This window comes from Cajanus cajan, chromosome 7, assembly GCF_000230855.2.
Source record: "Cajanus cajan strain Asha chromosome 7, NIPB_CcT2T_4, whole genome shotgun sequence".
NCBI classification, from domain to species: Eukaryota; Viridiplantae; Streptophyta; class Magnoliopsida; order Fabales; family Fabaceae; genus Cajanus; species Cajanus cajan.
This window is the reverse complement of record NC_138523.1, coordinates 37,672,920-37,686,944: the sequence shown is the minus strand read 5'-3', so window position 1 is coordinate 37,686,944 and position 14,025 is coordinate 37,672,920. Positions and strand designations below refer to the sequence as shown.

The 14,025-nt window shown below is 29.1% G+C and overlaps 1 protein-coding gene across 2 annotated transcripts; it reads right to left on the bottom strand.

Moving 5' to 3' along the window:
* Nucleotides 1-5,347: 5,347 nt before the first annotated feature.
* LOC109790688 (type I inositol polyphosphate 5-phosphatase 8) lies at nucleotides 5,348-11,816 on the bottom strand. 2 transcript variants are annotated; one of them, XM_020349884.3, is made up of 10 exons: nucleotides 11,535-11,816; nucleotides 10,691-10,736; nucleotides 10,506-10,590; nucleotides 9,867-9,960; nucleotides 9,632-9,736; nucleotides 8,449-8,755; nucleotides 8,117-8,313; nucleotides 7,911-8,019; nucleotides 7,392-7,540; nucleotides 5,348-6,330 (listed from the first exon to the last, which is right to left on the bottom strand). In XM_020349884.3, the coding sequence occupies exons 1-10, from the start codon at nucleotides 11,732-11,734 to the stop codon at nucleotides 6,078-6,080; spliced, it is 1,545 nt and encodes a 514-aa protein (XP_020205473.3). In that variant the 5' UTR covers nucleotides 11,735-11,816; the 3' UTR covers nucleotides 5,348-6,077. The 2 variants fall into 2 exon arrangements, with proteins under 2 accessions (XP_020205473.3, XP_082915717.1); XM_083059591.1 differs by lacking the exon at nucleotides 11,535-11,816 and adding an exon at nucleotides 11,107-11,463.
* Between the last annotated feature and the right edge of the window lie 2,209 nt (nucleotides 11,817-14,025).

The following is a 14,025-nucleotide window of genomic DNA, read 5'->3' as shown; positions in this document are numbered from 1 at the left end:
TGAGTTCATCGATTTGAGAAGCTTCCTCTAGCATCCCGTGTCACCCTTCATCGTCATCCTTTGCCAGTCTCCGTCACTGCTTTGTTGGGAGAAATCGCTGAGTTTTAGATTTCCGCATCACCACCCTCGTCAACCAGAGTAGGGAACAGGGGGCTTCTCAACGGTAGTGGCCATGGCAGGGAAAGGTTGAAGAGAAGAGGATGTTTACGGAGTGAAATAAAAGAAGAAGAAGAAGAAGAAAGAAGAAGAAGTAACAAAAGGTGGAACGATGAAAACGAAGAAAATAAACGGTCAGATTCAGGTTTATCGGATGAGAAAATTCCAACACCGAATCCGACCATTCAAATCCGTTTGAACCTGAAAGTTGCATCCAAAAAAATTTGAAATACTTGAGAATCAATTTGCTTCATCCAATTTGACCATCGATCTGGTCGATTTTGGATCGACTGGAATTTTTTGCCCAGGCCTAATTTTAGGGGTATGAGAGAAAGCCACACATTTTTACTGTTATCCATCTTATCTGTTTTATCTTTACCATCATTATTCTTCTTTTTTTAAAACTAGAAAAGTGCACGTGATATTAATCACATCACCCTTTTTTAATTCATCTACGCATTCTGTGTGTTTTCTTTATTTTTCTTTTATCTATAATATATATAAAGATGATAATTTAATGTGATATATATATATATATATATATATATATATATTTAAAAATTAAAGAATAAAATTATCTAAAATAATATATATATATATAAAGACATGAAATGATATTAAAAATTATCCATTCTTATAAATATAAGACTTGAACTCAAGATCTTAAGGTTTGAGAATTAATCACAATACTAGTTGATTTAACAAATATTAGTAATTTTTAAACACTTTTATTAAAAAAAATATAAAGACATGAAATGTTTCGACTTCATTAATTTATTATTAATTGCGTTAATTTTATAACTTGTATAGTTATATATATTATTCATATAATCCATATGTTGCAATCTAGTCTTATTTTTTTTTCTACGTGTTTGATGACACATTAGTAAATCTCTATGTCAAACTCGAAACTCCTTTGGACTGAACTCTTTGAGTAAGGGACAAGGTACTTACAAAAAGTATTCGGATGCTTAAATGAAGATGGACTCAAATATCGGTAAGAATAATAAATGAACAATAATTTTTATCTCGTTATGTGGGACAATTTATATTGATCATATTTAAATTTGGTGGGCCTTGTAACTCATATCACACCCTAGAAACTTAATAACATCAAGTATCTTAACCCTCTTGGTGGTTAATAGGGTTAAGTTACCGTATAAGGGTTCACCTCGGTCATCTTAGAGAAACGAGAAGATCAAGGCTTTATCAAGATGAGATGTCTGATAGTAAGTGGCATGATTGATTTGTGACATGAGTGTATCAAATGTCTATGCTACTGAAGTGGCTGAGGTTGAGGGTGATAATGCAACATGCACTTTCGACTATGGTGTGGAAGTCTCGTCTCTAGATAGTCAAGGTAACTGAACTGGTTGACATGTGAGTTGACATATGACCTTCAATTTCCTTCTAATATATTTTATTTATTTATTTATTATTATTATCATTATCATTATCATTCTTACTATAACTTTACTCGCATAACTATTTGCATTCAAAACATATAGTAATTCATTCATATTTCTATTTAATCAATAAGTTTAATTAAACTTTAAAATTAAATTTTAATCCATTTAATTATTATTACTTATTTTTCTCATAGATTAAAGAGTATTATTTTGGTATCTATCTTAAAAAAATTAAGGTTAATTAAATAATTTAATTATAATTTAACCCTAAATAATTCATAAATTAATAATATTTATTTGGTTTTAGATAGTAAGTAGATAATATATTTGAGAGGTCAAGGCCTACTAGATTATTCTACACTATGGAATATAATGCGTAATATTTTTAAAATTATGTTAGTTGAGAATATGTAATTAATCAAGAATATTTTTATCATGTTATTTTCTAAAAAAATTAAAAAATAGAACAAATATTAACTAGTATCTATTATTCTAAGTAAATTCATATATTTTAGAAATTTCAAATTTTTTATCTAAAATTTCAAACATAAATCACATAGAAAAATAAATAAATAAACAAACATAAATAAGTGGAGGTGTTACAATTTTCGTTCTCAATATCTGACATGTATATACTTGTACTTATTTAGAAATTAATTAAATATTTTTTCTTGTAAAAAAATATTTAAAAAAAACAAAATTCTAACATAGAATAGCAATTATAAAATTATATTAATTAAGTTTCACTTGATATAAATTTAAAATAAAGTAAGGATTATATAAATATCAAGTAAATTTTTTTAAAAATAAATTAAATTTTTAGAAATTTAAAACGGAGATGGGAACAACAACAAGTAATTATATACTTATTCTCGTCCTTATAGCCGATTTAATAAATTGAGTATTATTTGTATATGTGTCTTATCAAATTGAATATTTTCGATAAAAATCGTGATAGGTTGGATCATTATTTACAAGATTTAAAATTATTAAAATTTACAAACTCACCGGTGAGACATTTTTTGTGATTTTCAAAAAATTATTAAAAAAAATTTACCGTGTCGGGGAATGTGATACTAACAAGGTTGATGATATATACACCTCATTTTTTCTATAAGTACACCTCCTTTTAAAAAATAATTAAAATTTAAATTTTTTTTTTTTAATTTTACACTTACAACATTTTATTTAGTACCTTTTTTCACACATTTCCCTTTTTTTTTTTTTTTTACATGTACCCTCTTACCTTTCTTTCACTCTACCTATTTTGTTAATATGTGAAAATTGAAAGAGAACAAAAAGTGTATGAAAAAAAGAAAGTAGCAAATTAAAAGTTGAAGGTGTAAAATTAAAAAATTTTAAAAAAATATAATATTTTATAATTTTAAAAAAAATAAATAAAGGAGGTGTACTTGTAAAAAAATGGAGGTGTATATATCATGAGCCTACTAACAATTTTTTCTAACAAAAATAAAAATAAAAATCTCATTTTAAAATATTATCGATTTTAACTGCGGGAACGAACAGCTGTAGACCTGTAGTTGGGTTCAAAGTAGGCCCATCAGCAAAACTCAGGCCCGTATTGGTCATTTCTTTGGACCTTATGTGGCTTCATCCAAAGTTCCTTCAAATATGTTTACCAAAGTATGTGTTCTAAAATTAGGTAGCAAAGCAATGCTGTAAAAAAAAAAAAAAGTAACAATTGTGACTTTATGAGTTAATAAGCCTATTGATACTGTCATTAGCATTTAGGAGGGATAGTTTTTGAGTGTATGCTCATGCTAATGCAAATCATGCAATGAATAAATATTATAATTTTAAGTTGAAAATCTCTCAAGCATGGTACTTAAAAATTGATAAAGATAAAGGGAGTTTGAATTCTTCTAACTAACATAACTCATTAATTACTAATATTTGTCTTTGAAAAAATTGAAATTGTAAATTGTATTTTAGAACTCAACTGAAATTTTGCGGATCAATCACGTTTTAAGAGATCAAATTTACGAATTAATTTTCGACTCATGATAGGAGAGGAGTTTCAATATGATGTAGAACTAAACTCCTAAATGTTTCATAATTGTCGATTCTAACCTGTGTAACTTGTCAGTATGATATATTTTATTTGAATGCATAAAATAATCATTTAGAGTTCGACCGTTAATTATGATAAAAATGACATGATAGGATATTACACTCTATTTTAGTTTATTATTTGTTGAGTCAATAACATAGGATAAAGTTATTCAATTGTTTGTTAATTTAAAATTATCACGAGAGACGGAACTGAGCTAGATCATTACGTTGTTTTTGTCTGCATACGATAATAATAATAATAATAATAATAATTTAATTATCCTCGTTATAATTGTTACTATATCCATCACTAATTACATATTATATTTCTTATTAATTAAAAAATTATTCAAAAGGAAAACTTGTATTAAGGAAGAATTCTTCTTTACCTTCCGCTTACTAAATGCAATTTCTTTGTTCTACCATTATTGTTCTTTATTATAATAAGTAAATTTAACTGTTTTTATATTATTTAATAATATCTTTTTTTATATATAAAATATTCATCTTTTAATTTATAATCTTTCGGTTACATTATTTCTTTTGACATTTATAATAAAGATAATTTATAAAAAAATCTATAAAAATAACAAAAATTAATATAAATAATTAAACTTTTAATAAACATAAAATTATTTATTTATTTATAATAAAAAAGAAAATAATATTTTTGTCATAATCATAATTATTATCATGGGCAATAACACAATTGCTAGCTATATATATATATATATTATAAATGTCTATTATTATTTTTATTATGAATGTCATTATTACTTCTGTTATAAACACTACAATAAAATTTGTTATTAACGACAATTGTTTAATGGCAATAATTTAATTGCCACTATTTAATTATATAATAAAAATATTAATGGCTAATAATATATAATAGTCACTAAAAATGTACTTATATTACACTAAAGTTTACTATTAGCGACAATTATTTATTGAAAAAACTAGTCCCACATCGATTAGAGATAAAATAATTAAATAATATATAAGTGAGTAATAACTATCACCTAATAAGTTGATTTATAGGGTTGAGTTAGACTCTTAATTCACTATAATAAATTAGTATCAAATCACCCACTATTACCAAGTTCAATAGTGCTATAAAACAATTAGAGAGCAACTTTCACCTTATAAATCTCACATCTCTTAAGAGATAAGATAATTTTAAAAAAATAAATTAAAAAATATATAAATAGAAGACAACCCTCACCTTACAAATCTCACATCGACTAGAGATAAAAAAAAATATATAAGTTATGAATTTAGAAAATAAAATTATAGGAATAAATTATTTAAAGTTTTACTAGCAAAAGATAAAAGTCACTAAATGGATGGAAAGGAGACAATTGAAAAAATAACTTTTAATAGCCTTTAAAATGGCTACTAGAATCGCCACTAAAAAAAATAAGTTTTCCCGACAATTTAGTAGGTCTTTACCAGCATTTTATATAAATGCCGGTAATAGTATTAGCGACACTGGATACACCAGCCATTATTTAAATGCTGGTAAAAAAAATAATGGTCATTTATATGGCCGCTAAAGAATAAATTAATTGCCACAAAAACCTAATTTTGGTGTAGTGAAAGTTACCATCATCATATTTTTGCCATTATTATTCTGATAATCATTATTATTATTATTATTATAACTATTATCATTCTTTGTTATAAAAAAATTAATTATGAAATTCATATAAAAAAAACAACAACAAAAATTAAACGGTATTATTGAATAATTTTAACATTTAACCCCTCTGCATCTCCTATTACTAGAAATATTCAATGATAATCAAATTATCATCACCCTTGTCCAGACACAAGAAACGACATGACCTTGTCGTTTTCATATCATTCCAACAGTAAAATAACATTTTACCAAAGATACCCGTTGCAATGACATGAACAAAAGTACTATACATTAAGCTGCTATAGATTTGTTACTTAAGAAAATTGAATAATACATTGTATCGAAGAACGATAAGAAAAGTGACACATTTGACGTACTTTACATTTTTCGACGGCGACGAAGCCGAATATGAAAAGAATGGAAATCATAATCATCCCCAAGACGCATGATTAGAGATAGCATTTGTTTTTTCACTTTCCTCTAATCATTACTACCTCACTCCTCTCTATTTACGACATGTCACGAGGGTGCATGCCAGATGCCAAGGCTCGCTGGCATGTGAATGGATTCTTTCATGTTCCAAAGAAAAAAGTGAGGAACACAGAACCCCAACCTGGGCTACCCTCTACTACGTTGTTGAATGCTGATTTCCCTCACTTCACAGCATGTTGTCAGGGCACACCGCGAGCTGCGGCAACTTGGTGGTCGTGTCATCACACGCTTCACTTTGTTGGAAAATGATATTGTATGCTATGCATGCACATGCTGACATGCACATGCACATGCAGATGCAGCAGCTAAGTCAGAACCGTGCAGGTGTGGTGTCTTTGTTGTGCCCTGGTGAGTAACAAGAGCTGTTCCTCTGCCTGGACTTTAGCAAAGCAAGATGATGATGACAAGGGACAAGACCTAATTGAGGGGCTTAGCTTCTTGCATGTCACCCCCACCGAGAACAGTGAATACACTGGCCTGTGGTCTGAGAATTTCGACTCTCCTCGCACATACCATAACTGCTCCACGCCTTCACCTTTCCACAGTATTCGGTCACACCTACAACCAAAAATTTACTTTAACATCAAAACATTCATCTTCGTTTAAAATTTAAATACAAATTTAATTAACAGTTATTTCTCATCAATTAACAACGTCAAAAATTTATTTTAGGCCTTTAAATTGTTCCTAATAGGTACTAGGTTACTTTTTCTATCAATTTTTTTTATATCAACCGGCCTGAATAATTATGTATTTGATATGACATTTTTCATAATCTGTTATGTGTCATCAAGTTGCCTGAGTATGATAAACTAACACATAAATTTTGTCTAATGAAAACTTCTTACTAAGAAATAAAAATAAAGCTTTTTAAATTTGAGTAGTAAAGTAAAAGTGAAAAATAAAACGAGGGACTGAATGTGTATTTTAGTCTTTATATCATTTAGAAGCAATTTGCTTGCCTCTATGCATGATAATTAAAAAAAATATGGTCGGTTTGATAACCTGACATCGTTTAATTCAGTTTATTCCAAAAGAGGAAAAAAAAAAAGGAAATGTTGTATTTGGGTGAAGATCTATGTGATTGGTCGATGAAATTGGGTGGAAGTTTCAAGTGGTTTATATTGAAAATGATGAGGACTTGGATAATTAATCTCTGAAGGTGATGGTCCTATCATGTATCATAATAAAATATACAGTGTTTCCCAGAGACCCATCATTAACCATTTTGGATTATGTCATAAAACATAGCCAATGGTTTTGCAGGATAATTATTTAAATCACTCACCAATGGTTGACTAATTCAGCAATAAACAATGCACAGTTGCGAATATAGAATTCACCACAAGCAAATCATTTTCAAAGGCACCCGCGATTACTTCATAAAGAATTGCAAATGGTATTGCTATTACGTACCAACCAAGTGAAGATGCTTAATTATGCTTGAAAATTATGTTAAACTAGAGATATCTTAATCCCAAAAAGTCATCTCAAGATGGCATCACTAACGTCAGAGCATATGCAAAACAGACGGCAATAATGCATATAATGACATTTCCATTATGGATAAGAAAAGTGTTTAGCTTTTTACAAAGGAATATTAATATATCAAATCTTACCAAGCCGGAGTTCGTCGTTTTTCCTTGGACTTGTTGGTTTGAGCAACATATTGGTCAGAATCAAATAAGTATTTGTAAGTTGGAGCAAAATATATCTTCCCTTCCTTCCATTCTTTGAATACTCGACCAGCTCTCCGCTCTATCCTTAACTGCCAATTGGAATCAATACAACATGATTGTAGGGTAAAGAGACACACCATGAAGGACATGTTATGTAAGAAACAAGAAATTAGCTCTTAGTTCCATACCACCATGGTCAAAGTTAATGTCCATGTGACACAATCAAGTTTTATTAAAAAATCTGGCAATATCAAATACGAGAAATTATTAAGTAATTTTGATAATTTTTAATTAGTCTCTACATAATAAATAGTTAAGTGTTATTAAGTTTTTTTCATAAATTGAAAAGCTTAACTTGCATGTTATATAGATCAGTGATAAAGGTTGACCAAGACTATGATCATGTTGTGATTCAGGAACATGTAATAATTTACACACAACAAATAGCTAAATAATTACCTGATCTTTCTCTAATAGTGCCTGCCAATCATTCTTCTTCAGTAGCTCAAGTGTATCATCGTAACCAGCAACAAGGCGATAATTCAAATCCCCAAGCCAAATAATCTTACTGGAGATACCAAAAAAATTCAAGGGCCATTCAGTTACTACATGTAATTGATGGAAATTTATCAGGTTCTTTCGCAAATTAGAAAGAGCGAACATACTCATGTTCCAATATGCTTTCAGGAGGGAGTGGTTGACCAAGAGATTTGAATGAATGAGAAAATTTAGTTTTCTTTAATATCTCCGAGACGTCCAAATTTCTTCGCACCTCGTCACCATCTTTCTCTCCGGAGGCCAAGTGTGTACAAACGAAGCAGAACGTTGTGTGGTACAGTGTCATGCTAATTGATATTGAACCCTGTTAATTAACCAACAAAACAAAGTAATAAGCAATCACAATCTCACATACTTCACTCTAGTACTAAAATTAATCTCAAATGTCAAAGAAGTATATGATATATAATATATGTAAGCAAATTAACTATTAGCCAACCTTGTTTCCAAGATAGCCCATGATGCCTCTACCAACGCAAGACACTTTTAAATTGGTGACATGGTCGTAAAGATCAGCACGTACCCACACGCACAAGAAGATACCCACCATTTGTTTACTTGCTGCTAGGCAATAATAGCGTTTTTGTTTACTTGTAGTAGTAAAAGACGATGTAGGAGAAGTTTCTCCGCTGGAGCATGTGTTAGAGTTCAAGGATTCACGAATAAGGGTCAGCCACTTCGCTGCTGGGCCACTGTCCTCTGGCCCAAGCACGTTCCCTGCGTTTAGAGGTATAATTTCTTGGAACCTAAGGTGCAATGCAACACAAACAAAATAATTAGTATTTAATCCTTTTACCCTTGTATGGAAGACTTAAATTTATGGAGTGTGATGGATAGTGTAGTGTGTTTAGAAACTCGAAGGATAAATCATGTTTTGTTTGTGATAACTACAGTTATATTTAGTTACACGTTTGAAATTTGTGATATCAGTTAACTGGTCTCAAATGCGGTACCTATTATGTTTGACAATGTTTTTTTTACTTTTCATTGAGTGTAAATTACAATCAAATCTTTGAAAGGGTGTTACTTTTATTTGAAAGTTATTTTGAAAAGCTAAGTTTAACTAAATTTAACATTCTAATTATAATTTAAACACACACTATATCTAAAATCACATGTGAAACGCAAAATCAAAACACAAAGTAAAAATGATTTTCTCATGGACATTATTTCAAGTCCCTAGAATTATGAGGGGCAAAATTGTGAAGTGAGCTAGGCCATGAGCAAATGTACGTTAGTAATGAGGACCAAAAGCTAAAATGCAAATGCACGTTAGCAATGAGCAGTGAACATATCCAAATGCATAACAACCTAAACAAGGGTTAACTAGCTGTGTTCAAGGTTCCTTGTACCAGTTGTAGTAGTAAAAGGTATATACAAAGTAGAAACAGAGATTTATTTTAAAGAGTAAAATAATTTATTGTGTTCTAGCGTGTGAGATCTGGCCTCTAGAGACTAGAGTCACCATAACCAATAATAAAAGAATTACAGTTGTGGAAACTGACACCGTAATTATGAGTACAGAGCCTGTACTGGTTGAAATTTAAAACGCTTCCTTGAAGTGAGAAATAAATATACTAGCATAGGCGCATCAAATGAGATTATATAATAAAATAATATACCCAATGACATAGATATCAGCTGGTGAAGGCAACATCAACCAATCCCTCAAGTTCAATCCCTCGTTCGGGGACTTCCCTCCCACATTCCACGTCCCCACAAACATCCTACAAGCAATTATGTAACCAAAATTTTACCAAAAAGTAAAATATAAAGAACAATAATTTTAGCTTTAGCCAGATCACAAAACATAACATCATATTTACACTTCAAATAGGGTATGATGGGTGTGTTTACCTAAGGGTGAGCGTGTCAATGTCAGTGAGAGATGGCGCCTCCTTCTCTGGTACCGAATGTTTCAATGCATTTGTGGAGTCCATTAGCCACCCCTCTTTCAAAATAAAACCCAAAATCAATACTAAAGCAGGCCTAATAAATAATAAATAAACAGTAACTAAAGACCCTATATATGAAACCTAAAACCGTGTGGGCCTTTGCAATTGCAGGTTCAAAGTTAGGCTAAATTGATTTCCAGAAAATTAGCCAGCCACGTGGCAGATTCAATGGAAACGTCCAAGATGGGACCCAGGTACCCCGGTAACAAATTTCGCGTACCCTTAATCAAAGTCGCTTCCTTTTGTTCCATCAGGTCTAATCACACTACACGAACCCATGGACCACCCCAATTTGTCCCTCAATTCTCAAATTACCCGAGAAACCCACGTTTTCATCCCCACGAACAGAAAATCAAAATGCCAAAAGTGAATCGTGGACTTCAAATTTGAGCAGAATGGAACGGGTGGAAAAAAAAATCGGAAAAAAAACTTATAAATGTAATAAATAAGGTGATAAAAATAAGAACAAAAAATCTAGTTATATGAATATCGTAATTAACCAAAAGTGGAGAAAAATTAATGTTTGAAAACCGAATTCTACCTGCTAGAGAGTAATCTGAGTGAAACTTGTCATGGTTGCTCCTTATATTGAGCCACTTTCTTACATCAAATTTTGGCCACGAAGACTGAAAACCCGAAATGGAGAGGAAAAAAACAAAGGATCAGAGACATAAAGAACATGTATGGCCAAAAGCAGAAGACAACAAAGACATTTATGCTTCGTACCTTGGAAATTTTCTTCTTCAACTCTGTTCTCATTGATGTTCTCCAACTGAACCAAATAAGACAACAAAAAATAGTCAGAAGCAACAAAATGGCACGGGAACGCGGGTGCTGGAGGTTTAATAGCAACAACGAGGATTATCTAAATCCATGTGGGCGTTTTTTTTATGATAAAAGATAGAAATTTCATTAAGTCATCAAGGGAGAAAAAACAACAAAACGGGTCTTGACACGAGATATTTTTATCCTTTCTTGTACGAGAAAACTATGTTTATTGTTTGAAATGTTAATAAACTAGTTTTCAATAGTTTTCAACGGCAATATTTAAGACCCAGTTGCAGGGAAAACTGAGACATATTCTGAGTCCTTAAAATATTAAAAAGAAAAGAGAAACGAAAAATTGGGGTCATAGAATATACCAAAAGAGAAAGGAAAAAAAGCTTAGAAAAAAGGCTAGGTGCATCTCCCTCTCATGTTCTGAGGAATATCCCTTTACAGATAAGAAAAACAGTGCGTGGATGAAGCAAAAAAACTGCACACAAACTGGGGTGTGATCACATTCAGCTTTGGTCGAAAAAGCTAAGGTTTTTGTGACTTTTTTGAAGGCAAAATCTGCGTTGTCTACATCCAGAACTAGAAAACTGAAAAAGAAATGGATGGAGTGAAAGCGAAAGGAGGGAGAACGAATCCAAAGATTTTTCGATAACGCGGAAAGAGCAAAATAAGGAAAGAGAAAAAGCATGAGAGAGATGTATAAGAAGGACGAGAAGAAAGTATAGAGAAGTGGGTCAACGGCATTGCTTATTGTGAGAGATGAAACACTAAAACGATGATGAAAAGTACTTACGAGGATTGACAAATATGGGGTTTGAGTTTGAGTGAAAGTGATGAGAGGGAGAGAGGAGTTATGAAAGTATGAAAAAGAGAGTGTTTATTATTAGTCCTTCCTTCACTTTGGTTAATCATGAATGATGTGAAGAGATATAATATATGACACTGCTTTGTTTGAATTTGTTGGTTTGTATGGAGGGAGGGCAAAAAAAACATGTAGATGTTTTGAATTGGGATGTTTCTCGGATCGAATTATTTGGTTTCTGAAAAATAAGTTCACTTGCACTTTTTCTTAACCGAGGATTAGCTTGTATTTTTTTTATTTTAATAAAAAAATATCAGTAAAAAATGTAAAATATATATATATATATATATATATAACTACAGACGTGAAAATGAAACATAAGTACTTATACATATGTGGAATCTCACCTCCTAACTCTAATGATTGTTTTAATAAATATATTTACATTTTATTAAATAATTATTATTATTGAATTTTTTAAAATTATTAAATATGTTATCGTCGCAAAACATTTATTAATTTTATCAATAATTATTTTTTATAAAAAAAAATAATTTTTTTAATATGATCTCTCAATTAAATCACTTTTTCTTTTTTATTCATAATAATTTAATTAAAAATCTTATTAATTTAGAGGGTGTTTGATAGAGAGAGAAGAAGTATATATGAGAAATGGAATAGAAAAAAATAAAGAAAAGATAAATAAGTGAGTAAAAATAGGTAACAAATAAAATAAAAATTTAGTTGTGTAGTTTGAGAGAAATAAAAGAAAAAAAAAATTTCAATGGTTTTTTATTGTAGTTGTAGCTATGTTTCAATCAATTGCATTATTTTTTAATCGATTTATACTTTCTGGTAAATAAATGAGTTGTAACATGTTTAGAATTCTCAAAAACCAAAATTTTTAAAGAAATTAGTGATTAATGTTGATCTTATATTAAAGCGTATCTTATCTTAATTTAAATTTTTAAAAATAAAAATTTCTCAATTAAAGTATATTAATTTTATGTCAGTTTTAAATTAATCTAAAAAAATTGTTATAAAATGTTGTCAATCCCATTTTTTCTCCCTCTACCCAATTTCTTTGTCATTTGTCATTTCTTTGGGTTTAACTTGACAGTTCAAATTCATTAACCAATAATCAATAATATAATGATATATTTTAAATAAAATGATTATTTAATTTTTTTTTAAAATAATTTATTCTATTAACTTTACAAGTAACAAGATATGGCAAAAAATATAATTACAATTAAATTCAGTACAAATAAAAATTTATCCATCATGCATAAAATAATAAAAAAATCCAATCTATTATCATGAAACTCTATTTTGTTCATTTTTTTATTATTATTAACTTATAACTAAATTTTGAAGATTCTTTCAAATTTTAATAAATTGAAATTAAATACAAAAATAATTATATAAATTATATATTTATATGTCGAATGATTCATGAACTAAACAAGTTAAATTATTCACAAATTAAGTTTAACACATTTATTTATCGAGCTCAAGCTTCAGCTTAATTTCAATTCATTTGATTCATAAACAAAATTTAAAGAATTAATTATTAAAACAAATTTTAAACTATTTTCGTATTGTTTGATTCATTGTCACTCCTAAAAGCAAATATCAATATAAAGATATCTATACTTAAAAAGAGTGAAGTTACTTCTACTATCCCTTACAAGATATACAAAGACCAAGTTGAGATTTCTATTTCTTTTAATGGATATATGAATAGAATTTAGAGTTTAGAATCAATATTATATATATATATATATATATATATTCTTACTTTTTAAAATCAATTCTTCTTCAACGACTCTATATTAATTAATTTTGGGGGCAGTTTGTTACTCTCATTCACCTAAAAGAAACTATTTAATTATATATTTTTTAAACAATATGTATACATATTCTAAATTAAGAAAATAAAATAGTTTCTGATCCCAAATATGTAAGAACACTAAAATTTATATATAATTATGTACATTTTCATATGAAAAAAATGCAAGTATATAAGTCGTTGAGTAATAAATTGTTCCATTCTTAGGAACTGTGCATTTGGTTATACCATAATGCTAATTTATCAGTTTTAAAACGGAGGAAAATATTTAAAATTTGGAAATTGTTGAGAGATAAAAATATAATTTAGAAATTAAAATTGAAAATGATAATTTTTTATTTATCAAATTCAATAATTAAAAATATTACTTCTAGGATTGGAGTTTTCTACTATGAATGACCAACAATTTAATTTAATTTAATCAATCTTGTGCTATCATAAGTTCCTTTTAAGATAAACTAATTTAAGATACTTTTTGTTCTAATTCAAGAAAGGAGTGTCTAATCAAATTAGCTTTTTATTTTTTTTATAATAATAAATACAAACATTAATCTTTATACAAATATTACTAATTTAGTCTTTACCAATTGTGGACATTAAGTCGTCTTTGATGACCACTAGTCTCTTTAT